Here is a 25,732-nt window from a genome sequence, read left to right on the forward strand (position 1 = left end):
TGCTTGTGTTTGGGATTTGGTGAGTTTTATTTTGGTTTGTGTTTTTTACATCTTAGAATTAAATTGTCATGTAATGTTTCCTTTAAATATGTGAATTCTACAAAAGCACATTATATATGCTTCCCTTTTTTTGTAATTCTTTGCATTATTTTCTATATCCCATGACTAACATTTGCAGTAAAGCTCTTTTAAGCCCAGCTTTTTGAAGCATTAAGGCTGGGGAGGGTAGGTTCTTTGAACACCTTGTGGTTCCCATCTTGAGTGGGCAAGTAAAGCGTTAGCCTCAAGCAAAGACAACAAGTTTTGTGGCATATCAAGGGACATGCAGGCTTGTGTGGGAGCCTCGCCTACACTAGAGAACAGAACCCTAAAACCTCCAAGCTGTAAATACCATGGGGCTTCAGATAGCATTTCTGAAAATATACTGGGGGTGAAAGGGAGATGGTATAAAAAAATTTATTTTGCCAACAAGCCAAAATCTTCCACAGGGTAGGGGGAAAAAAAAAAGGAGAGAGATATAAATGATGTGACTTGCAGTTTAGAATAAGAGCATAGCACAATCTCTTATATTGTATAGTGTTTCCACAGAAACACACTATGATGTCGAACATATGACAGATAAATTCATTCATTATGGAAACCAAAGTTTCACTGCAAATTTGGATCTAGGATCTAGTGGAAGAGACATAGCAATTAAAGAAATACAAAGCTGCCGAACAAAAAGAAAGACACAACAGACATCCATCCTCCACCAAGAAAACAACCCAAAATTGATGTTGTTAGTTACGATGTGCCTCCACCTGTCCTTATCCCTATTCTCTGTAGTACAACCATCAGGTCCTGCATTTCCACAGGCACTGTGGCAGTCAGTAGGTGATGTGATGAAACACAATGGGGACTGATATGAGTGTCCTCAGAGAGTATATGAACAAGAGGTTTTACAGGTTTATGTCTCACAGGCAGATGAAAAAGTAATCAAGCTTAAGAAGTCATCAGTTCAATCACTCATCATTGGCTTTTTGAGCAAATTAGAAGCTGGAGGATGTGTGTAGTCCTCCTTCCTTCCTAGCACATTAGAAGGATTAGATAAAGCTCCTGCAGAGGAAACCATAAAGATTTCCTCAGAGAAATGTTGGAATGAACAAAGATGTTTGCTGTTGTCCCCAGCATCCCAAGACAAGGAACAATGCTATGCAGGCTCAGGGCAGTTACCCATGCATGCTGGCACCACTTATCTTGTGCTGACCAATCCCATAAACCTTCAAAGCTGTTGCATGCTTTTCTGACAAATCATTTAATTTTGCTACATAAATTCATGGGCATAAATTTCACATTAATCCAACTAGAGATTTGCTTACATTTTTATGTCTTGTCCTTATGGAGCCCATCTCATTTTACATAGATTATAATAACTGCAGGTGATATCTAAACTGAGAGGGGCAAAGATTTTATTTTACTTTTACAATATACAGAAACAGTGAGTCTCGCAGATCTGCCAGTTTGGAATCTATGTAAAGCCCTCCCTTTTAAATCTTTTGCCCAAAGCTGTATATATTTGTGTTCATCTGCCTCAAATTTCATCCACAGGACTTCAATAATTGGTGACTCCAGCTCTGTGCCACAGTGCTACGCTTGTATCTGCTCCCTCTTGGTCTCAAACCTGCAGCGTCAACACCTGTGCCAAACCTGTGCAAAATGCCAGCAGCAGAGGCGTTGCGGCACTGCAACGACTGCGCGCCCTTTGGGTACCAGGTGCACGTTTATGGACCCTAAAGGTCCTGCTCAAAGAGTGTAAGATTGCCTGCAGCCAGTGCATCCAAGGGGATAAAGCACACACAGCCGGTGCAAGCCCGTCCTGCAGGATCCAGGCAGAAGGAGGCTGCCACTTCTGGTAGCCAAGCTGCATGTGAGCCAGAGAGTGAGAGAAAGATTTATACCATGAAAGAGAGACAAATCGGAATCACCCACAGGTACCCGCTGGCATCGGTTTGCTTTAGTTTTGCAAACATTCCTAATGGTTTCAGCCCCAGCTCTCCTGCGGTGATGGAGGCACTCGCTTTCTCCTCGAACAGCTAATCCTAATGTGCATGCTGTGACTGCCTGCAAAATATCATCTCTGCAGCACACTTCAGTGACATCGTGTTGTGAATCACAGTGCTGAAAACCTGTGCCATCCTGCTTGTCCCAAAGTGGAAGGGAGAGAGGACAAGGGGGGAAAAAATAACCAAATAACCAAAAAACCTCCAGCACTCCCCTCCAGGGAATGTGATCGGCAGGTCCAACACCAGGCGAACCTTTCATAGGCAGCAAGCGGTACGCGAGGAAATCCTCAGAGCGTCGCGAGAGCAGCTGCCTGGCAGCAGAGGGAAGTGCCAAGTGGTGGGTGGCTGGCGTATGTGCTGAGAAAGGGGAAGCTCAGAACACATATTTGTGTTAGCAAAAATCCTATAATTCTTCACAGTGTAAGCAAGAGGCTCAGCTCTGCCAATTCTGAGGCTGGGGGAAAAAAAAAACATTAATTGGTGCCACGCACATTTTTTTTTTTCACTAAGATGCCCCACCTTGGCCCTCTGACTACATTTTGGACCAGAATCAGCCCAATGGATGCAAAGCAGGACAAGAGGGTAAAATGCCACAGTGTAGAGTAGGCAAATTAACTCCTGGTTTTGAGGGAAAGGGCCATTTCTCAGTCCCTGCATGCTCCATCTTCCTTCCAGGCTGCTGGGGCAGCATCACCTCTCCCACTGCTCATTGTCTGCCATAGCTTCTCTCCATGGGTTGTCGGGAAAGGTATGTGGCCTATGTGACCATAAAGATGGCAGGGGGGTTCTATACATTAAAGCATAATTCAGTTTAATGTAACCGAGCATAGTGATGATGAAGCTCTGTCACAGATGGATGGGAATCTCCACTCCCATGGAAATCCTACTGGGACTGGGTACAAAGTGACTCTAAATTTAAATCTAGCCAGAGTCTGGTATTGCGAGCTCTCAGGTGAGCTCCCCTTGCAGGACATCTCTCCAGAATAAATCTGTCTTACAGATCTGCTTCTCTTGCATTCCCTGGAGGTCCAGCCCAAGCAGCGGGACCCACTCCCATTTAAGTAAGAGAGGAGTCCATCCAGACTAGCAATTGGCTCCTGCTGCACATGTACAGTGCTTGGCAAAACCGATAACCCCTTCATCAGGGGTGAGACACCTGCACTACACCCATCACAACCTCTATGATCAGAGGGATGAAACACCTCTCTTGTGAAGAAAGGCTGAGAGAGTTGGGGTTGTTCATCCTGGAGAAGAGAAGGCTCTGGGGAGACCTTGTCACAGCCTTTCAATATATAAAGAGGGCTTGAAAGAAAAAGAGAGAGATTTTTTTTTTTTTAACCAGGGCTTGTAGGGACAGGAGAAGGGGTAACAGTTTTAAACTGAAAGAGGGTAGATTTAGATTGGATATAAGGAAGACATTTTTTACTGTGAGGGTGGTAAGGCACTAGAACAGGTTGCCCAGAGAAGCTGTGGATGTACCATCACTGGAAGTTTTCAATGTCAGGTTGAACCGGGATTTGAGCAACCTGATCTAGTGAAAGATATCCCTGTCCATGGCAAGGGGATGGACTAGATGACATTAAAAGTTGTCTTCCAACCCAAACCATTCAATGGTTTTATAAGAAGTTGTTAGGAGCTGGAAGAATATTCACAGAAAGTATAATTGCTAACTCTTCTGCTATTATACTCTTCCCTGAACATCCTCTCCTGGCTGTTGAAAGAGACACAACATGATGCTCACGCTTGCAATCTTTTCCATAGGTTAGGACAGCCACACTGTTTGGCATAGCTAGGAGCCAACAGGTGCTTCTTTGTGGGATGTTGAGGGTCTGGTCTAAGCTGGCATCTACTACAGCTTTGCACGATCCTTACAGGTACTGAGCTCCTGCAGCTCCATGAAGGTAAGGAGAGAGAGCAGCTGCTCTGCATCACACACAACTAAACCCTTTGTCTGAAAACCACCAGCCTTAACGTAAGCTTCAGGGAGACGAACTGCAGCCTGTCTGCTCAGGCATCGTTCAGCAGGGAAGAGGTCTCCCGTAGGATATCACGGAACGTTCTTCTTACTGCACAGGCTAACAAGCAGTCAATTTCCTTCTGATAGTTCATGGAGATCAGTTTAGTCCTGCTCCTGAGTAGGTGAGTTACAGACTTCACTGAGAGCCAAAGCAGTCCCTCCTATTTCTTTCAGGAGTGCTATCACAGCCCATGCCAACAGGAAGCATGTATCATCGCAGAAGTAACACACAGCAAGTCTGCATCCCCGCATTTTGTGTTAAATTAACTGACAGGACTATACTAAAGGCACAGTGTAAGCAGACTGTAACAGAGAGCAAAGAACAGCAGTCAGACTCCTACAGCTGAGTTTCTAATTCAAAGGGCAGATGGGAAGAGCAGCAAGGTAGTTCAACATGAGGAATCTTCAGAGAGGGAAAAAACATTCCTACTCTAAATGTGGAGCAATTAAGAAATGTTGCGAGGAAACACAGTGGAAACCAGACAAGAAAGAGGGTAATTATGGCATTTCTTTTCTCCCTAAGGATCTTTTCCATCCACTCCCACTTCTCAATCTCCCAACCCTTGCCTTGAGAAAAAGCAACACAGGGTTTTGTCCTCCACTCACCATACACCCATCCTACAGAGATGACTTCAAAAATGGCCAGGAAGAGCAGGCATGTGCCGCTGGCAGCATAGTAGTCAAAGAGCTGGAAGATGTACATCCCACCCTGTTGAAGAGGTGGAGAAGGGAGAGTCATGGCAGGACTATTCCACGTGAGGGAAAAATGACTGAGGCAAGCAGCAGAAACACTGCACCTAGAGTGGGTGGGAGAAGGAGAAAAGCCTTCTCTTGGGTTGTCCCCACTCAGTCCCAAAAAGACAGTCAGACCTAGTGGCAGGAGAGCATTTTATGATACCATTGGGCTAGGCTGGTTTCTACGTACATAGGAGCAGGAGCCAGTTTGTTTGCTCATTTTAAATCAGTTAGCAAGTTTCCAGAATCGTTTCAAAATCCCATGTAGCAGTGCAGAACTCTGCACCCAATAAATTAGGATCCTGAGGATCAGGACATTCAGATATCTCATTTTAGCTGCATCCATCTTTACATATTGCTCAAGGTCCAAGCCCTACGATAGCAGAGGTGTGTGGGTTCCCTGCTGCCTCTACCTTTGAGCTGAGTCCTGCATAGTTGCCATCAGCTACCTGTACAGGTCAGTGGATGACTCCTCTGTCATACTTTCATGTGTTTTCTCAAAGAGAAAGCCCCTCCAATACAAGTCAAGTAGATGCTTTCAAGTAGTGAAAGTTTTCAAGTAGTGAAAGGCTCTAGATGCTGCCAGAGTAGCAGAACAGTTACCCCTTCACCCACCACATTATGAGGTGACATCCTGCAACAATGGCAGTAGATGCCTCCATCCAAGGGGGCATGCAAAAGCCATGGGAACCCTTAACGCACTTTCACTCAAACTCTCTTGATCGCAGTAGAAGTTGCCTTCAGCAAATCCTTAGGCGGGATCCTGTTGGAAGATCACTCAGCAGTGCCTATAAGGTTTGGCAGGAATTAGCTGTTACTATACAGCACACGGAGGCAACAGAGAGGAGTGCTAAGACCCCTGCCCAAACATGCACTATGCCTGCTCAGCGTAGCACAGCACACCGCTGTGCAGGCAGAGGTGCTTGGCTATTAGCTGCAGAGCAGGGTAAACTCTGGGCACATAAGATCGCATGGATCCAGCTCTGTTGCTTCTGTTCTCGGGGATCACAGGCTCCCCACTGGCTCAGGGAGGGTTATGATACAGCCATTGCCCCCAACCTCCCCTCCTGCTGCTCTTCTTGTGGAAAGCAGGCAGCAAATGATCACTGAAGAGCTTTTACTTGTACAGCTCAGCTTGTTTCAGCCACCAGACCTGGTATTTGTATAAAGCTATATTCCAGGCAGCCTCTCTGGGACCATCTCTCTGGAAGGCTCAGTTATGCAGCGAGTACACTAGCATCACGCAGGGTAAAAGCAACACCGGCTGCGAGAGACATCAGCTAATGCAGGATAATGAAGGATAATTAACAGCATCAAAGATGAGCTTGCTGTCTCTACCCACTCCTCCAGAGCAGTCTAGTGGGCTTTCTGGTGCTCAGCTGTATACCCCAGCTACTCTTTTCTTACCTCAGTTACCAGCAATAAGCCCAGCAGGTAGCATATGACTGCAATGGCCAGGATCAGCAGCTCCCGACGCCCCTTCTTCCGAAACACTCCCGGGAACATATCAATAAGAGCTGTAACCATGCTTTCCACACAGACAAACTGCAGAAGAAGACAGGTTAGAAAAAACAGTGTTTCCCCCTCCCCAAGCACAGATTCCCTCTCACTGTCCTTTTGCCCTCCAACCAACCAAATATATATATTTTTTTTTCTCTTTTTGTCCGTCTTGCTTCCACCACAGGCCAGCTGCAACTGCTAGGGACCCAAACACAGCTTGGTGTATCAGTAAGGTCTCCTCTGGAGCTGCAGGCCAAAAGAGTTATAAGTACAGCCCCATGTTGGGAGGATGAGCTGTGAGATGTACAACAAATTGCCTCAAGCCCAACAAAGCATGCTGCTGCACAGTGGGAGCAGACAAAGGATGGGGAGGCAAGGGGCAGACTGCACCCCTTGAGCAGGGCGAGGAAGCACCTGAGATGGCACCTTATGGCAGAGGGGAGCTCCCCCTGCCACTGTGAAGCTAAGGGGAGCCAAGTGACCATAAGGGCACAGCTCAGCCCTAGCATCAAACACACCCCTTGTGCAGCAGGACTGGCTGCAAAATACGCCATGACTGCCTGGGACAACCCAGTAGGGTGGGTGGCTTGGGGTCCTGCAGGTGAATTGCTGGCTTTCAGGGCTGACTGCGGGGCAGGACGCTTGCTTCTCACCACATGGCTCTCAGTCCTGCAGCGTACCTCACCCACGGGGTACATAAGAGAACATCAGCCACTGCTGGGACAGCCCAGCCTGCATGAAGCAAAGCTGTAAGCGAGATGAGGCAGGAGGGGACCTCAACCCAGAGAAACAGAGGAAAGAGACCTCATTCTCCAGGTGCAAGGGCTGAGGTGCTGCAAAGCGGAGCCTGAGCAGAGCACCATTCCTGGCAGGCGTGCTGGGACACACCTCGCTCCCCTCGTGATGGCTTTCCAGAGTTGCACACTGTGCAGGGTGCTCTGCTGGGTTTTGCTCCTGGCACAAGAAGGGTGTGAGAGGGTAAGAGAAGGGCACATGAGTGAGGAGAGCACACAGGGATTGTGTGCTGAGATGCAGCTGGGAGAAAACAGCCCCATTCCTCTTCCCAAACTGCCCTGCTCTGTGCCAGGCCTCACTCTGCACTGTGCAAAGTTTTGGCGTTGGCACAGAGGTGGGAGGGGATGTAGCTGGGACACCCTCACGTACACACAGGGAGACAGATGTTAAACAGAGATGCCAGCACACAGCGGCCTCCGATCGGCCCTGGCTCTGAGTTCCCACACTGTGAAAGTGCTGCAGATGATGTGGAGAATGTATTTGAGGTACCAGCAAAGCACATAACCACCTTATCCTTTCCCATGGCCTTGGGGAGTGCTCAGAGCGGGGACAGGCACCTGGGCATTAGACAAGGAGGGTGTGTTTGCCATACCTGGCTGTCCAGTCCCAAGAAGATCAGCATGAGGAAAAAGAGGCAGGACCAGAGCTGAGACACGGGCATCATTGTTACAGCTGTTGGGTATGCTATGAAAGCCAGGCCAGGACCTGCCAACAGACCACAGGATGACCACGAGTGCCTCCCACACCACCATCTGCCACCACCACCCTGCAGCACAGAGTGAGTTCATCTACTGCTTCTGAGCTCACTCCACCACGGTTCCCTTCCCCTACAGGGTTGAAAGCTGCATTGGGAAGCAGTGGTCCTGAAGATCTTGCTATGGACACCCACAATGATAGAGGATGTAAAGCATCCTGCGCTTTACTTCAGAAAAATCCCCTTTCCCGTCAGGCTTTCTGTTTTGCCTTCATTCTGAAGTCTCCTGGAAAAACCTACCTGATTGAGCCACTTCTGCAATGGGTACACCCTGCTCTTGAGCCATGAAGCCCAGCACAGAGAAAATGGCAAAGCCAGCAACGAAGCTGGTGGCACTGTTCAGGAAGCAGAGCATGATGCAATCCCTGCAGAGGGGAGACCAGAGAGAGAAGGGGCAGAATGAGTCTATTAGGGGTCATGTCTGTACTCTGCTTCTCTGGTCAGACAGCACAGATGGAACAGCAGTGCTGCTCTTGAACGCCCTCAGAATTACAAATCTCAAAACAGAAGAGACAAAAATCAGCCTACTTACCTTATATCCCACTATTCAAGAGCTATAGACTATAGGTGGCACAAAGAGAGACATAAGGCAGCACCAGTGGCTTGTGAGTGGGATGCCACAACGATACCCTTGGGGACACGGCAACAAAAAAAAAAACGTTGACAGGAGTCAAGAGAATAAGAAAAACTATGGAGAAAAAGAGGCAACTAGCAAACTAGAAACACGAAGGGGTTGCAAAAGTAAACACAGTCAAGAAAGAGGAGCATCTGAAAGTGTGAACATGTAGAGGTACAGCAGGTCAGGTAAAACAAGGACTAATGGGTTAACAAAAGTCCTCATCTGACAAGGGTTCTGTCTACACTGTCTTAGTTAAGTATGTTCAGGTGGAGGCTGGAGTGCGCTATGCCACTTGTCCTGAAACACTTGCGCACTTGCTCCCTGCAAAAATGGGGCACCAGTCTGATCTGGCTGGGCTGGAAACCTCACACTCTGGGATCATGGCTGGGCAGCCACCAGACCTGACCCACAGCATCAGCTGCTGTGGGGCAGCGTGGACACCCAGAGCTAAGCTGCCAGTCCAAGGCACCTAATGTGTTAGAGTAAGGCGTCAGCACATCGCTTTATCGGTGACAGACACATTTCAGGAGAGCCAGGGGAAAGTATTAATTGCTTGACCAAAAGCCATGGCAGCACATATTGGAGAACAGAAGAAGAGAAGAGCTGATTGACCTCTCCAGAATACCATTACATTTTCCCATTCGTGCCAGCGCTATGAAGGAATAACAAAGCCCCCTCTCCTTAGGGCTCTGTGGAAGGTGTCAGACATGGTCCTGATGGCTTCATGGAGCTCTGCATTAGGCCATGGATAAAACAGATCTGTAATCCAAGGGAAAGGAGGAGGCCAGACAGACTTGATTAATCTTGTTAGGATCAGAATGCCACTGGCAGTACATTACCTGTATGATAGTAAAGCACTGGAGACAGCAGGCCCAGCCATGATCTTTGTGCCATCTCCCCTGCCTAGCAAGTGACAGCAAAGCTGGTTGTGCCACCCCTGCTCACTCACCCTGTCAGAATAATCCATAGTTTCTCCACAGCGGCTGGAGACACTCTCCATTTTCATTCCTCCTCCTCCAATCTCTCTTGTTTCCAAGTTGGCTCATGCAGGAGAGAGCTACTAAAACCCTTTTCTGGAGCTCCTGTGTTCCCTCAGCTTCTCTGCATCCCTGGGTCCTCTGCAGCTTCAACACTCTGAGCAGCTCCTTAGCCAAAGCAGCACGACCCAAGGTCTTCTCTGGGGACAGAGCCTGTCTCAGATGAAGCTCTGTGCTGTTTGTCTCTGAGTAAATTTCCAGAAGGATGCGAGGAGTCCAGGCTTCTCTTACCTGTAACAGTTGTTGGTATATTTGTTGTAGCTGCCCAGAGCTGTCAGGCACCCCTGGCAAATGGCATAAGAGAAGAGGATCTGAGTGCCTGCATCCATCCAGACCTGGAACAGAGAAGGTCAGTGGTCTCCAGACCTGGCGACAAAATAAAGAAATGGCTGTACCCTGTCTAGCAACAACCCCTCCATCAGTGCAGAACAAACCCCATAAGAGGGAGAGGGGCTCAGAGAGTGTAGAAACTGGGATACCTCGTTGGGAAAACTGAGCTGTGGGACTGAAAATCCTGTAGAAAAAGGCTCCTGAGGGGAGCCTTTCACATCCCACTCAAAGCAACAGAGGGTACTGATCGATGCCTGACACTACTTCTCCATCCTGCACTTTTGCTTTCTGGGTGGAGGTGGCATCGCTGATAGTGTGGCTCTGGCTTAAGTTGGCATTGTACGTGTCTGTGATCCCTACATAGCTCAGGGCTCACAGAGCCACTGGTGAGTTGTCACAAGAGAGAGCCAGTGAGTCCTTTGCATGACCAGTGCATTCCCCTCCCTGCTCCAAAATCTGATTTCCCACATCTCTGAGGCTGCAGTGCAGGGGGAATGGGAGAAAAATTGCCAGGCTGAGAGATTTCAGGCCAGCTGAGTGTCATGGACACAGGTTTCCCTTTGCTCTGGTATTGCATGGGAAAAGTTGTGTGGGTTAGTTCACTGCTGCTCCAGTCCTCTCCTCTGTGGAGGAGTCTCTTGTTGACTTGGTGTATTGTGGGCTGAACGGCAGCACCTCTCTCACGCCCTGCCAGGGAAAGCCCTGAGCTGCGAGTTAGCAGGCAGGCAGGAAAACAGTTCACCTTTCTGTTTGTCTATGCATCCCCTCTCACTCTCTTTTTCCTCTAAGCAGCCCCCAGCTGCAAACATCCAGGCAGCTGTAATTTGGCAGCCTTCAAAAAAATCTCATCCCAGGCATTGCTGCTGGTGGTCTCACAGATATGTCCGTACGTGGCAGCCCTTCAGGCATGGGTACACATCCTGCTTTACCTCAAAGCCCCACATTCTGCCTAAATCCAGTAGCAGGATCTCTCACTCCTGCTATGCTGTGTTGCAGCAGCCTGGAAAGACCATGTCAGCTTCAGTTAGGCTGTGAAAAACAGGGAGGTTCGCAGTAAATAAGCTCTGACCATGAATAAAATGCAGTCAGCCCCTGTCACCTCCTTGTTATTTATTTTTATATTAAAATGCCATTTATGTTCAGCTGGCTTTTTGCATTCAGTGCTCCACAGATTTTGTATTGACAACACATAATTGCATCTGAAAGCCACTTGAGGGAAGACAGGGTGTGTTTGGCAGCTGGTTTGGGAGCAGTTGGGGCTTCAGCCATCTGGGAAGATGCGGGGGGTAAGCCGAGACTGTGGGCTCAGCGTATCGCTTGGCTGCCTCCAAGGAAAGATTCAGCAGTGGAATAATTAGCAGCAGCATCATTTAAATGCTTCTCTGGTGGGGGGGCTCTACACTAGCACCTCCCTGGGATGAGGGAGGCAGCCCGCACAGCGCTGCTGAGCCTGCTTGGAAAAGGGAAGCGACCTGTTACAGAAAGGTGCCAGAGCAGACACCTTGGGGGGATCCTCCAAGGATCATGCCCATGCAGCCTCCAAGGGTGTTGCCTGTCTCCTGCCAACTTGGGCTGCCTTGCAGGTCCCAGGTTCGGCTGCACTCCTTGCCTTAATCTGGACTTGCCCTCCCTGGGTACAGAGCATCCTTTCTGCCAGGGGGTATTAGCATGAGCTGCAGCGAGTGGTGGCAGGGTCTGATGTTCTCCCTTTGGCCAGATCCTGACCCAAGAGCGTGGGACCAGCCCCCGGGAGGGGTGAAGTGAACCTGCTATGCAGCCCATATTCCCTGTATGATTTCAGTCTCAGGGCTCTGGGAGGGCCCTGTTGGAGCAAAACAAACTGCTAACCAGGCCAGAAAAAAATGAAAAGCGGTACATAATTTCCCCCCCTCCTTCCTTAATTATTTGCATTTAATACCCAGCAAAACCATCTGTTACATGCTGAATATTTCATATACTTTCCTGGTTTCGCTGTGCCCAGGAGTGGAAATGACCTAATATGTTCGTATGCTGCAGATGCTTGAGCAAAAAGGCTGTGCTGTGCAGGGAGACTAGACCCCTCTCAGCTCTTTTAAGGAGGTCTCAGTGGTTCGCTGGTCTCCTTTTGGAGAAGACAGCTAGATCCTCAGCTAGCAGCAGATCCAAGGGTCAGGGCGCTGGTTCCCGCAGCCAGCGCTTGCCTGACCCCCACCCACCTGCGGGTCTGCCAGCCTGGAAATGTCCGGCTTCAGGTAGAAGATGATCCCTTGGGCAGCACCCGGCAACGTGACTCCTCGCACCAGCAGGATGATCAGCGTCACGTATGGGAAGGTGGCAGTGAAGTAAACGACCTGCGGGCACAGGGAAACAAGAGGAGAGAGGGTCAGCGGGGAAGGGGTGGAGGCATCACCTCATCTCATCTGCAGGCCTCCCACCCCAGCAAATGTCCCTGGCCTCTGCTGTTGGCTATAGCTGCTACTGCTAGTGTAGAAGAGAGGTGGGAAAGAAATGAATCAAGGTTACATCGCACCAGTGATTTAGTTAATCTACATTTTGTTCCTCACTGGAAACTCTGCCACTGGTTGCATTGCTTTATTTTCTCTTTCCAGTCAGTGTAATTCCCCTGCTCTCAAGCTGCTCTCTTCATCTTTCTAGAGCTGCAGAAGAAACTCAGGTCTCCTCGTGTCACTGAGTTTTAATGAGGAGTTATTAAAATGGTCCTATTCCCAGCAAGAGTTTTCCAAATTAAACAGCAACTTTTGCTGCCCAATTTGAGACACCTCTGAGGGGGGTCTCATTTCCAGCGGTGCTCATGCAGCTCCCTCATCCTTTCAATGCCTTTGAGCTCACAGGTGAAAAATGAGAGCACCTCAAAGCCTTTAAAGAAAATGTAGACCATTATTTTTGTAAAACCTTATTTTCACTTCTTGTGTGTGATGTAAATAAATATTACAGCAGAATTAGTCATCTCTAATCCATTGCCTAATGTAACATATTTTTCTTTCTATTTGCAAAATATCCTTGAGCAAGTTGCAACTTCCTGACATTTATTCATTATTAAAATTCATTCAAGTAATGTGAAGTCTTGTTTACTCTATGGATTCATAGTGAGGGGCCTAAAATGATGTTTCTTTCTGCTTAGTGATAATTGGTCAAATAAGTCACAGTACATGGCACTTTTGCTGTTCCCCAATTGAATGAGAATGCGAGCACTTTTGGCACAAGTACTAAAATCTACCTTCAGAAATCACTTCTGGGGAGCATTTATACACATCAGCTGAATGCATAAGGAAAGTAAACATGGAAAGAGCATGAGAGTGGGCAAAATGAATAAAAGAAAAAGACTTTTAAAGAAAATGAGTCTTCACAGTGTCATTTGGAATTATTTTCCTGATATTGCTATTGTTTCTTTAAATTTGGACTCCTTAACTCACAGAAGCATAAACACAAGGGTCTGGCAGGGTTATCCGATTAGAGCAGCCTCTCAGTCAAGCACATCATCCTGTTTACTCTGCAGCTGTGAAACTAAATTATGCCTCTACTCAGAATTCCTGGGACCTCCCCACTGCTTACCCTAATACGTAGTCAGTGAGGAAAAAGAAGGAAGGAGCTGATTTTTTTTTTTTGACAATGCCCCTGTAAAACTCAAAATGGCTACCTGCAGAGAAGACAACTGGCCTGTCTGACCTGTGGTATGTCTTGGGACAGAAAAACTCACCCTGTGTTGCTGCCCCATGTCTGTAAAATCTGGCTGATCAAAGTAAGCCTTGTATCCTAAAATTTGTGACGGAAAAATCTTCTGTGGTCTCAAGAAAACCATTCCAGCTGCTGCCTGCACTCACTGTTTCCTCTCACTTTTTAGTCTGACTTTGCCAAACTCAATTGGCCCAACCAGCCTGACTGAACTTCCTCAGATTTCTCCTTGTGCAGGCAAGCTCTGCACACTGGGGCAACACCAGGCAGAGGAGAGACCCGGTGGAGTGGGCTGAGAGCTGAAGGGAACTTGGGATGATTTAACTACGCTTTCATGAAGATTAAACAGCCTCCCAAACCCAATCTCCCAAAATCGGAATGGTATTCAAACCAGGGAGAATCAGAGATTTAAGATTTGAAGTGTGGAGCATCCTCTCTCCCTGTAGATGTGGAGTCTGGCTCTCCCTCCTTCAGAAATGGTGGACAGCAGGTCAGCACCAGCAAGAGTCAGAGTCATCAGCAAAGACTGGGAGAGATGTAGTGAGCAGAGCAAGCTATTGTCTTGCTCTGTTAAAATGGGTGCCCGAGTGGGAGAGATAGGATTTGACACTGAAACTCGGGTGCCCAGTACTACAGGGAACATCTGCCGATACTAGGGATAGTGATTTGAAGGAAGAAGTCTGTTGCAGAAATTGGTTCCTCTCCCTTTGCTCTTGGGACATACCCTGAGCGCCCGCGAGACCCAACCATCATTAATGACCCACCCACCTCATTGCAGCTCAAGGAAGGAAGGAGGTCCTGAACAAGTCAAGGCTGTAGCAGCGTCCCTAACACCCACCCCAAAGCATCACACACTCATTCACTCCTGAAGGATAACCAGACCACCTGATCTACGGGACCAATGTCAGCAGGGAGCATTGGCTCCAGTCTCACCAGCAAAATGCAGAAAGTGACCCGCTGAGTCAAAAACTGCAGAGCCAGGGAGAGTACAAAGGGAAGCACAAAGACACCTCTCATACCCCAAGTATTTTGCAGGATAAAGAAGCCAGAGAGATTCATTATGTATTCACTGAGCTGGTGACAGGCAGCAGCTTGTCTGTTTTCCTCAAGTGTTAAATTATTGCAGGGATAAGTAGTTTGCCACTGCAGAGGATCTTGTTAAGAACACCAGCCAGCCACACCAGGACAACACACTAGTGAGTGGATGGTTCCCAAGGGCACTTGGAGAGTATCCATCAGCCTCTGTGCGTACTTGCAAGGGAAGAGGTGACCCAAGACTCCCCTCAGTTCCCAGGTCTCTCTCTGTTCTCCTTTCCCTATTTGACCTACTCTTTTTTCTTCCTCTTGCAGGTTAAACACAACCAGCGTAAATCAGTATGGCCCCACCAGGTTTTAGGTTTGACTTCAGTGCTGTATATCTCCTGCCTCTACTTCGTGAAGAGGGAAAAGAGATTGGGAAAGAAATGTTTGATGGGCACAAGGAGGCTTATGGACCAAGGGGGCACTCTTCATTCCTACTTTGCCTGTGGACTTGACCCCTTTCCAGATGCAGAAGTAGCAGATGATCCACGCCAGCAGGAGACACAGAGCCAGCTCCCAGCGCACAGTGCCCAGTTTGTGAATACCATCCGTGAGCCCCAGGACTCGCTTCCTGCCAGTGTCCAGGGACAGGGAGAGAAGAGTTAACACCTCAGACCACACTCACCCATACAGACCTTTCCCATACTACCCCATCCAGGGACTTAACAGATTATCCACAACACATCTGCCCAGGTCTCCCAGCCATATAAATCACCCCAGCTCTGTCTAAGGCTCTTCTCTCCGTCATTCCTGATGATATCGCTCCACCATGCTATCCCAAGACCTCCCACTCTCCAAGCCCGTGGTGCTGTGCCTGTCAGACCCATACAACACAAAATCACCACCTGCTCCCCATTGCTCCCCTACCCTGGCAGCTGCCTAGCAGACACTACTCAATCCAAAACAGGCCACCAATGCCATCAATACCCCATGGCCACCGCTCTTCCTCTGGCCTCCTCATATACTACGGATACCCTGTATATAAGCATTAGCAGCTTTTGTGATTGCCATGCCCTTCCTTCAGCCTCATTCCTTGAAGACTCACCCTCGTGAATGTGGGCCACGTGAAAGCTGCAGCTCATGCAGTCCCCAGAAGCCTAATCCCACATTTAGGATTCCTCTGCACACCCTTCTCCAAACCAGTCCCCTCAGGGTCCACTTGCCCTTGCAACCTCTGCAGAAATGCTGAACAATCCTTTCAGAGGGGTCACAGCTCTCGCTAAGTGGTATGTGCAAAGAATAGGGCAGGAGAGGGGGTCCAGCACTATGCAGACTCTGCACTTCATGGGTGCATATCATCTTCTCTGTGCCCTGTGGTGGCTGCAAGGGACAAAGGACACTCAAACCTCTTAAAGGCACTTTAGGAGCCATAAATGAGGGGAAAAAAAGTACTGCTGAAGCTGAGCCCCTGACACTCTCTTCTTTGTGAGACCTTCCTCAGTTGAGTGTGGAGAGATAGTGTGGCCCCAGTTGCAGTGATTACCCTCTCTGTGACATTGTCTGGCCTGCTGCAGGACCCTTCCCTCAGAGGTGTTTTGTTGCCTCCAGCCCCATGACCAAACCTCCCTGAGCCCCTCTCTGGCATCTCACACATGCACCTCAGAACTCTGCTCTCCAGGGATGAGCCTGAGCAGTCTGATGGGCCACTTCCCTTAGGCACCAAGCAAGACATGGTCAGAAGAAGGGAAAAGGTGGTTTTGTCCCTTTCTGTTATACTGTAGAGGACTGTTCAGTCTGCCCAGGTCTCTCATACTTGCCTGCAAGACCAAACACAAGCACCCTCTGCTTACAGCAAGTCCTCGTTTTCTTTTGGTGCCTCTTTCCGTGGCCACACTCACCCAGGAACCTCAGTGCCAGAGAGGGGACACGCCTGCGTGCGCACACACACACGCCTGTGTGTGCCCTGGGTGGGCACACTGCGAGCAGCCTTTGGAGTGAATCTAGTCCTCACGCCCCTGGGCTCTGTGCCAATCTCCTTGGCAGCTCAGGGCACTGTGCTTCCCATGTTGGGGTCTGACATGTGGCACCTCACTTGGTCCTACAGAGACGCACAGCCCTCCGCCTGGATACTCCTACAGGTGCAGCATCTGGATGAGAGAGGAGTTTAAACAGAGGGAAAGCAATCACATACTCCCAAAACTCAATCATTGGGGAGGTGGCGTTCGCAGGCATGGTCCTGTTGTCCAAGATGGAGCTGTTCAGAAAGTCCACACAGAGATCTGCCAAAAGAAAAGGAAGGTGATGACCCAGAGAAATTCTCCAAGCCTCCTCCATGAGGGATGCTCCTTCCCCTCTGTACCCTAGCTATCACTCTGGCAACACACAGACCCTGCACCCCGTGCTATAGAGCTTCTCATTAAAATCTTGCATCTCATTAAGCATGTCATTAAACTCTGGCTCTCCCCACCTACAAATCCCAATCCAGCAGTAGCCAGAGGGCTTTGGGAAAAGGAGAGGGGAAGGACGGAGCAATTCCCTGCCAAATGGAAACCAGATGGCTGAAAAATATAGATTATTGAGGGATAGCTGCTATGAGTAGCCAGGATAGAAAATCCCATCCTCGCACCATTCCCTGTCCGCACGTGTTTGCACATTCCGCAGATGCTTTCATGTTCCACTCTGCCGTGCCCAACCCTGTCACGTAGTGCGAAATTACTGAAAACAGAGGCCATGCCGTACAACCAAGAAATGGACCTCATCTTGCATTTGGCAAGCAAAAGACAATCCACTGGCAAACCGAGGAAGCCCAGTTCTGGCTGGGAAGCTTCTGCCTGTTAAGAGAACATCAGTGGCTTGCCTCACAAACAAACCCATGTTGGAGGAGCTGAAATAATCAGATCCACTCTTTAAAAGCCTGGTTACCTCTGCTGGGATGAAGAGGCAGAGGAGAGTGGAGAAATTTAACACATCACAGAAATTAATCACCTGACCCAAGAGAATAAAGGAGGGAACCAAGCTGCTGCCAAAGCTCTTTCCAGCCTGGCTTTCAACTGAAAGCAAAACAACCTATTCAACATGGTAAAAAGGTCTGTCAAGGACATCAGATCCATGAAGATTACCTCACATCTACCCCATCTTCCCGGGAACAGCCCAAGTGCCTTGAATAAAACCAAAGCCAGGTCTTCTCTACTGGGCACACCAACGTGAATTGTGGGCATGAGGAGATGAGACCCCTGGCCAATGTAATGCCATAGAGGCTTGTAGGGATGTGATTAAAAACAGTGCCTTTAGAGTTTTGTGTAACTGGTTCCTGCATTGGGACACCTGTACTGGCAAAATGCTCCAATGCAGGTTTGGCCTGACTTAGCCAAAAGCTGAGCGCACAAAGGAAACTGTTCAGTACATGGCAGCAACTGTCCCAGTAACTCCAAAGGAGTGGGAAGGGAATTTTAAGATAAATTGTTGTACCAGGGCTAATGAAAAGCTCCTGCCATGTGAGGAGGGCTCTAGATTGGCTTGAAAACTCTGCCAACCTACCTACCTCGCCCACTTGCCTGAAAATGTAGATTTTTCAGCGAAATCTCAATGCCCAAAACATCTCCATATGGAAATAGTTTTACTGTACCCTGCTGCTAGGCATAGAGTCATGCCACTCATGCTTCCTGACACTTGCCCACAGTGAATTAAGACATTTGCCTTTGCAGGAGTCCCTAACCACTTTGCAGCTCATGAGAGCTTTTTGTCTGAATAAAACATATTTTCTACAAAACCCAAATAATTTCTGGGAATTGGGAAGGAGTTAGGAGCCGACCAAGGGAAGACATACCTGAATTCCAGGGGTTATTGCAGCTGGCCCACGGTAGTACTGTGGTGAAGGAGCTGAACAGGTAAAAGAGTGCCCAGGAGAGGATGATGATGTAGTAGATGTTCAGATAGCACTCAATGACCTGCGCAGCATATCCAACTCCTGTGAAGGAAAGCGAAGGAGGTGAGGATGGGGCTGCCAACCACCTCCCAGCACGTTGGGCTTAACCCCAAACAAAGACATAGACCGTGCCATGGTAAGAAGGGTGAAACACCAACCACACGGCTCACTAGAGAATAGGGCAAGACCTTTCTTAGGGAAAAAGAAAGGATTTTGTGACTGTGCACAGACAGCAAACGTTGGTGTCTCTAGACAGGTCTGTGGCAGAACCGAGAGAGAAAACCTTTTGCTGATAGGAAAGCATTTTTCTGACCACTATCATGCCACAGCACTACAGTGCCTCTCTTGTAGAGAAGCCAGCTGTAGTCTTGAAAGAAAAGAAATGTCACTGCTGTCCTCCTCCAGGCCCCATGCCAGAGTGCAGGGGTCTCCAGCGGGGGAGGTCCTGGGCTCCAGGTAGTTTCAAATAACACTGCACGCCTGTGCTTGAGCAAACTTCCTCATCCTCTTCTCTCTTCAGGATGTGTCCTGGGCTATGTGCAGTCATTCGTGTACCGACACTTCCATTCTCTTCCTCCTGCTTGCTGGCCATCCTGCTTCTCATGGGCTCTGAGCATCTCAATGCAGAGATGGTGGCTCAGCTGGACCAGCACAGCCCTCAGCCAGCACCACATGCCCTCAATCACCTACGGGGTGGGGGGGGGGGGTCAGGGTACTGCCCCTGCACACACAGCAGTCACCGGGAGATATAACAAGGCTATGAGAGAGAGGAAGGGAGGGAGAATAAAGGCGAAGGAAAAAAAAAATAAAAACAGAATCACATTTCCAAAAAAGGCTCTGAGTTACTAATCGTTAGAAAGTGCTGCCAGCAATTCCCGTAACTTGACTCACCTTCAAAGATGGGACAGATCTTCCGCCAGGCCGTCACCCCTCCCTGGCTGGTGTACTGCCCCAGCGCCGTCTCCAGGAAGAACAGGGGGATCCCGCAGGTGAAGAGGAAGATGAGATAAGGGATGAGGAAGGCTCCTGCAGAGAGGGGTGAGATGCTGCCTCAGAAACCTCTTTAAAATCTTATCCCCACCACCGTTTGCCAGGTACCTGGGGCCACAGCTGAAATCACCTGATAAACACAAATTATTTCTCTGAATTAACCATGAGACCTCTGCTAAAAGAAGAAAAAAGTTCTCCAACACCATCATTTCTCGGAAAAAAAATACAAGTGTGGTCTGTCTCATGCTACTGCAGTACTTCTGTGTTTGGTCTTGGCCAAAACCTGGAGGTAAGGAGTAACCAGGCAAGGAAATAAAAAAGCCAGTGCTGAAGAAGTTCCCCCTGCTTCACTCTCCTGACCTCATTCTAGCTTTCAGCAGGAGCCAGGCGAAGCAAAAGAAGTCCTTGTTTCACATAACCACATTTGTTCTGCCTTTCCTGGGAGTCACAGCAGGACTCCCACTTGCCCAGAAGATATAAACCTGGAGGCTGATGACATTTCTTGGTAAGTAATAAATTTGCCGGGCTATAAATTTGCATGAGACATATCTCATGTCAAATTTGAAAAGCAGTTTGCACCAAAAGAATGGAAGTATGGGAAGGGCAACAGAGTATCTTTCCAGTATTTTCAAAATGAAAAAGTTTAACTTCTGTCTTCAAATTCCTTTTTTTCTTAAAATATAGATAAATGTTTTAAGAGAAATCAGCCTGAAATAGCCCTCAGATTAACCCTTGATCAAATGGAAGAGGAAGGGGAGAGAAAGCAGGGTGGGTTTTTTTTTTCAGTAACAATGAGCAGCAAAAACAGTGCATAGAAAAAAACAAACAAACAAACAAAGAGTTTAATGCCCTGTTCACCTGTCTGAACCATTTTTTCCTTCTTTTTGGTTCTGCTGCCAAACCAAAACACCGATATTTTCACTGCTCCTGAGATCTCAGTTTCGTGGCTGACCTTCCTTCCCTCACCTCACAGTCCTTCTCCCTATAGTTAGTGTAGGTTTTCACATTTTAGCTCCCCTCCAAACAGGCCAAGGTGACCACCTTCCTCTCTGGAACAGCTGTCGAGGCCTCGCCATCCCGTACAGTAAACTTCTGGTCATGGGTACTTCCCACCACCGGTACCTGGAGAGCATCTTGGCCGCTTGCAACCAAGATGAGGGCCCCTTTCTTAGTCAAACCAGATGTTTTCCCCCCGGCCCTCTCCTTTCCTACCAGCACAGACATTCGCACTGAAATTCCTTCCCATGACAATTAGCAACTAGGAACGCTTCCCCTTGTTTTTAAGCCAACAATGTTACAATATGAGTAACATCCAAATTTCCCCTAAATGCAGCTGTGCCATAGCTACAGGGGACCTGGGCCAAGGGGAGGGAGGCTGGGTCACGGCGTCCGTCCAGGTTTGCAGAGCAAAGAATGGGAACGGCGTAAGCTGAAAGTGAGGCAGCTGCTGCTTTTGGTGCTGCAAGACATCTATCTCTGTGCCAGGTCTGCAAGACAGCTTTATTGTCCTGCACACAGACGAGCCGTTCAGGCAGTCCCAGGCCCTCTCTTCTGATACTATTTGTCCCAGAAGTTGATCTATTTTGGTCCCTGACTAATGAGGGCTTTCTTACAGCTCTATTGTCTTGTCCCTCTTAACCTTCCCAGAGCAGTTACCAGCTGAAACTTCAGGTGTAGTCTCCTCCCCGGTTTGCTGCTCTGCTGGCACTCAGCCTTGAGAGGGGCCCCCAGAAGTAGACCCTCTTTCTTTACAAGTCAGTAACAAGTTCAGGATGCTGAGCAATTACATCAAATTTGAAAGTGTAACCATAGGTAACTTTACACTTGGTTGCTTTACAGCAAATTAGCACAATCGTTATTATGACATCTATCTTTAGAGCTTTATAACTGTTTCTCTGCATCCAAACGTGGAGAAAGGTGAGAGGACAGCAAGGACAGCAGTCTCCAGTTCACGGGGGCAGAGGAGGAAAAGAGGCAGATGTGGCATTTATAGGTGAAAAAATGTCCTTTTTTTTCAATTTCAAGGACTTTTCCAGTGAAGAGAATATCTTTGAGTGTCATGGGAAAGACAGTGCCTTGCCCATACTAGTTTGCTGGCCATCTGATCATCTGATTCCCTAGGACACTAGAGAGAGAAACGTACCTTCTACAGTAGTAGCATACTTTCCGCAAAGGCAGTGGGAGCTATGAGGGAAGGACTCTTCCACCTTAATCTTTCTCAAGCCTAGCCTTGTTGGTCTCTGAATCACAACCTTAGTTATTCCAGAGTAGTTTAATTAAAAAAAAAAAAAGTTATTCAATAGATATCTAAAACAAACAAACAAAAAAGTAGCCTTTTCACACTAATTACCATACAAATTGCAAGGACTACTGAGCTGGATACCATAAGTATAAACTCTGCAAAGATATCATCTGAGCTCAGGAAGGAATTTTCCATGGAAAAACCATTACTTCTGTGGCAAAGCATCACTGCAGAATGGGGTGTTCAATCAGATGCACCACGGGTGTTTACTAATCTGTGCTGTTCTGGCTTGCCTTTGGTGCCACTAGTGCCTATCATCAAAACCTCAGAGAAGGAGACTAGAAGATCTGCTAAAAACCACCCCGGGTTCAAGAAAGACTCCTTCCATTTTCTTTAACCATCTTCTTATCCAACCCCCATTTGGTTCAGAGGAGAGATTGTATTGACTCCTACTTGAATCAGATAAACACCAGTAACAGCACAGGGGACTGGAATTTGGTAGTCCTGGGATGAACTACAGATGAATGACTTATCCATTGGTGAAAGCCCACACCACCTTGGGAAAGAAAGGCCTTTGTGGCATGGTCTGCAGAGAAAGGAAGTTTAAAGTCCCATGCAACTCCCAAAGCATTATTTCAAGGTGTTTCTAGAGAACAAGAACAAAAGGTAAGTTATTGCTGTATTTGACGTGTAATTTATTATTCCTCCTTTTCTTATATAAAGTTAGATTTTGATTCATCAAGAAAAGTTAGTGACAGTCAATTATTCCCTTCCTCTTTCCCAGTTTCATTTTATTGTTATGAGAAAGTTTAATTTTTAACCATGTAATGATCTTTTGGCAGTGTTATTGGAAAAGGAGAGTCACACAAGAAACAAAAGGGAAGGGGAACAGACTCTTCCTGGGGATGGGTTTCCCTAGCAGTGGGTTGACCACTGTGAGAACTGTTCCTGGGGAAGAGTTAGCAAGATCCTCCTTCTTCCTGTCCTCTGAGAAAAATCCTTCACGTGCATGTTCTCAAAGATGCTCCTCTGCTTATATTTGTCTATACAAGCCAAAGTGCTTCAGCATTGGGTGTCTGGTCCCATTCCTCATTTCTGGAGCTGACCAAGTTGTACTGACAGAATAAAATACTGTGTTTCTCCAATAACCACAGGGCAGCCAGCCCTGTGAGAGGAGCTAGTGGGAGATCAAGTGTCCTGGAGAAGGAAGTGGGCACCCAGGTGCCAGGAAGGGGGTACCAGGCCTTGGCAAGGATACCAGTGCCATCAAAGCCTTTCCTCCTCTGTAACAAGGGCCTGAGGGAGGTGGGGGTGACACAGACAGTGGGAAAAGGGAATTATGTAGGAGGAGGTTGCTGCTGCCTTTCTGACTACTCACAGCTTTCTGATGGTTTTGGAAGACCATCTGTCCCTCTAGATGCCCAAGAGCCTTGAAGAGTTACTAAAGTTTAATTTGGCATCCTAACCTGGGAGACCTGCTTTGAGAAACAGTACCTGCTGGGAGCTGGAGAGCTGGATTCAACCCTCAGTTTCTATTTCTCCTGGTTTTGGCAAGAGCTAACTTGCTGGAGAAGAGGGCAAGGGAGTGTATGTGGGGGCATGTGAGGCATAGGAGAAGTGGATTCAGGCATGAATGTATCTCTTGTCATGCCTACAGAACTAGGACAACTCATGCAGGCTGTGAACTTACCACCACCATTCTTGTAGCAGAGGTATGGGAACCTCCACACGTTACCCAGACCAATGATCTCCCCAGCCACAGACAGCACAAACTCCATTTTGCTACTCCACTGGCCTCTCTCTTCCATTTCCTCCTTTTTTATCTCTTCAGGAGCTGCGATGGCCCCATTGGGCTCTCCTTCCTTTGCTGCAGTTCTTGTCATGGCTCTGTGGGACAAAGGAAAAAGAGAGCACGGGACATAGGGAGCTGCTGTGGAACACACTGGTGGGAAGGGGAAGGAGGACACTAGTCATCACAATGGATGTGATCCTAGTGTCACCATGAGGTTCCCCTCATCCTTGGGCAAATGGCTTATTTCACATCAGCAAGAAGCATTTTCCTCAGGTTATGTTTGTCAGACAGAAAGTCTGTGCTGAAGGGACAAAGGAAAGGTCAGGTGAGAAGGACCCACTTGCATCATCCCATCACTGGACTCACCCCTAAATTCACCCTTCACCCCCACAACATCCTTCCTCCTCTTTCCCAGACCATCAGCCTTAGTGTACCTCCATGTGCCTCTCTGGAGCCTGACTAAATGCTCTGCGTCTCCATTACTGCTGGAAACTTGGCCAGAACTTGGAAACAGCAGCTCAGAGGAAGAGAAAAGAAGCTGGAGCTGAAGTAGGGCATGGGGACATGAGTTTCCCTTCCCTGTGTTCTTCATACAGCAGCTATCTCCTTCTGGAGTGGTTTCTGAGGGCAGGATAGAAATGTTATGGACTAATGATCTGAACAAGAATGGATGACCTACCATCTTATTTCAAGACTGCCAGGAGTGGTGTCTTTGGTCCCCTGGACAGCATGTTTACAATACAGCCTGCCACCTCAGCAAAACGCACACATGCTTATTTGACCTAGGATTCCTTCAGGAATCCCCACAGCGTAAAACACCAATTGCTCTCAAAATGCCCAGGGCAACAGCAGTCTTCGTTCCTCCATCTGCCTTCGTGCTGAAGGGCCCATCCTATTCCCTTTGAAATCAGCACCAGATTTCCATGGATTCTGAATGCAGAGGGCTGAATCCCATGCAAAGCATTAACACCACCTTTAGTAAGAGGGGTTGCAGCAAGAACTGGGGAGCATGAGCCACGGAGAAGGGCATTCGGGCTAGTAAAGACCATCCTCCAGGCTATATAGCTGCCTCTTCAGAAGCATTGCAGAAAGGTTCTGCTCCCCTGCTAAATTTGAGAGGGTTTTACTGTTGTTTTCAATAAAGGCGTATGTGTGGGCAGTACCACAATGGGCACAACCAGTTGCAGTGTCACATGCAGATGCACCAAGGCACTAAGGAAGCAATCTCCCTTTTTTTTTCCAGCCCATGCCCTTCATGGTTGATATGCTGGAAAGCTCCTGTTTACTGGTACGGCTTGCCCCAAGCCCACCAAGTACTACAACACGTGTGGATCTACACTTGAGCGTGAAGCTGAATCAGTCCTCTAACAGGCTCTTGCAAAACTCTAATCCCACGTTTAAAGCAGGTAGTGCAACCCAGAAGTCAAGGCACGCACGCTGAATGCTGGCTGGTGCAGAGCTGGAAGCTCTGCAACTCACCAGCATGGAGGTCCTCTTGGTCCCAAATTTGCCCCCTTCACTTAGCTTGCCTGCTGGGTTGGGTTGGGAGGTGGAAACGTCAGGTCCTCCTGCCAGTCTTTTCTCAGCTTCTGGAGCCCAGGCAAGGACTCTTTCCCCACTGCTTGCTTGTAGCGAGACCTGCCAGCTGGCTAATCAGCTCCTTCAGATGCTGCAGCACAGCCTCCTCGTCTTTGAGAGGAGCAGAGTTCCACGCACTGTCAAATGTGAGAGAAAAAAATAACACGTACTTAATGAAACGTGTTTGATCTGCCACAGTCCTTGGCACGTTCCAATTTGCTGCAGTCCAGGGCACATTATCAAGTACAAGGATGCTTAAGTCTGGGCTTATTGAGGACACCATGAGAAGCTGACAGGAGAGGACTTAGCTAATTCTTTGCTTTTTTTCTTTCATTACAAGGTGGCTCCAAGAGCCAACCTATTTCTACTAATATGTGTGGTTTATCTGTTTTTGTGTGAGACCTGTTTCACACATGGGAGCAGGGGAAGATCGTAATGACGGAGTCAGCTCCTCTTACCTCACCACCCCAGGAAGGGAATGCCCTGAGTGCCAGCCCGCAGCCTCAACCCTGTCACCAGCCTCCACAACAGAGACATCTGGACCAGGGCTTTGACTCTGCACCTGTCCACTGGCTCCTGGACAGGCCAACATGAAGGAGAGAATAGCTAGGACACTGCAATGGGGAACAGGACTGAGACAAACACAGACCGGCACAGCAGATGTGGCACTTGTGGCTTCATTTT

The 25,732-nt window shown here is 48.2% G+C and overlaps 1 protein-coding gene across 1 annotated transcript in view; it reads right to left on the reverse strand.

The window, feature by feature from the left end:
• The window catches only part of LOC104487034 (sodium- and chloride-dependent betaine transporter), a 32,146-nt gene extending 8,585 nt beyond the window's left edge, over positions 1 to 23,561 (reverse strand). Inside the window, exons 1-11 of the mRNA XM_010129893.2 lie at positions 23,369 to 23,561; positions 19,338 to 19,472; positions 18,348 to 18,488; positions 16,713 to 16,800; positions 15,020 to 15,152; positions 12,025 to 12,159; positions 9,731 to 9,834; positions 8,084 to 8,208; positions 7,682 to 7,794; positions 6,202 to 6,339; positions 4,666 to 4,768 (exon numbers count right to left, since the gene is read on the reverse strand). Of these exons, the coding sequence (XP_010128195.2) occupies positions 4,666 to 4,768; positions 6,202 to 6,339; positions 7,682 to 7,794; positions 8,084 to 8,208; positions 9,731 to 9,834; positions 12,025 to 12,159; positions 15,020 to 15,152; positions 16,713 to 16,800; positions 18,348 to 18,488; positions 19,338 to 19,472; positions 23,369 to 23,561 (1,408 nt within the window). The remainder of the gene's footprint in view (positions 1 to 4,665; positions 4,769 to 6,201; positions 6,340 to 7,681; positions 7,795 to 8,083; positions 8,209 to 9,730; positions 9,835 to 12,024; positions 12,160 to 15,019; positions 15,153 to 16,712; positions 16,801 to 18,347; positions 18,489 to 19,337; positions 19,473 to 23,368) is intronic.
• Between the last annotated feature and the right edge of the window lie 2,171 nt (positions 23,562 to 25,732).

This window comes from Chlamydotis macqueenii, chromosome 1, assembly GCF_036417535.1.
Source record: "Chlamydotis macqueenii isolate bChlMac1 chromosome 1, bChlMac1.mat, whole genome shotgun sequence".
NCBI classification, from domain to species: Eukaryota; Metazoa; Chordata; class Aves; order Otidiformes; family Otididae; genus Chlamydotis; species Chlamydotis macqueenii.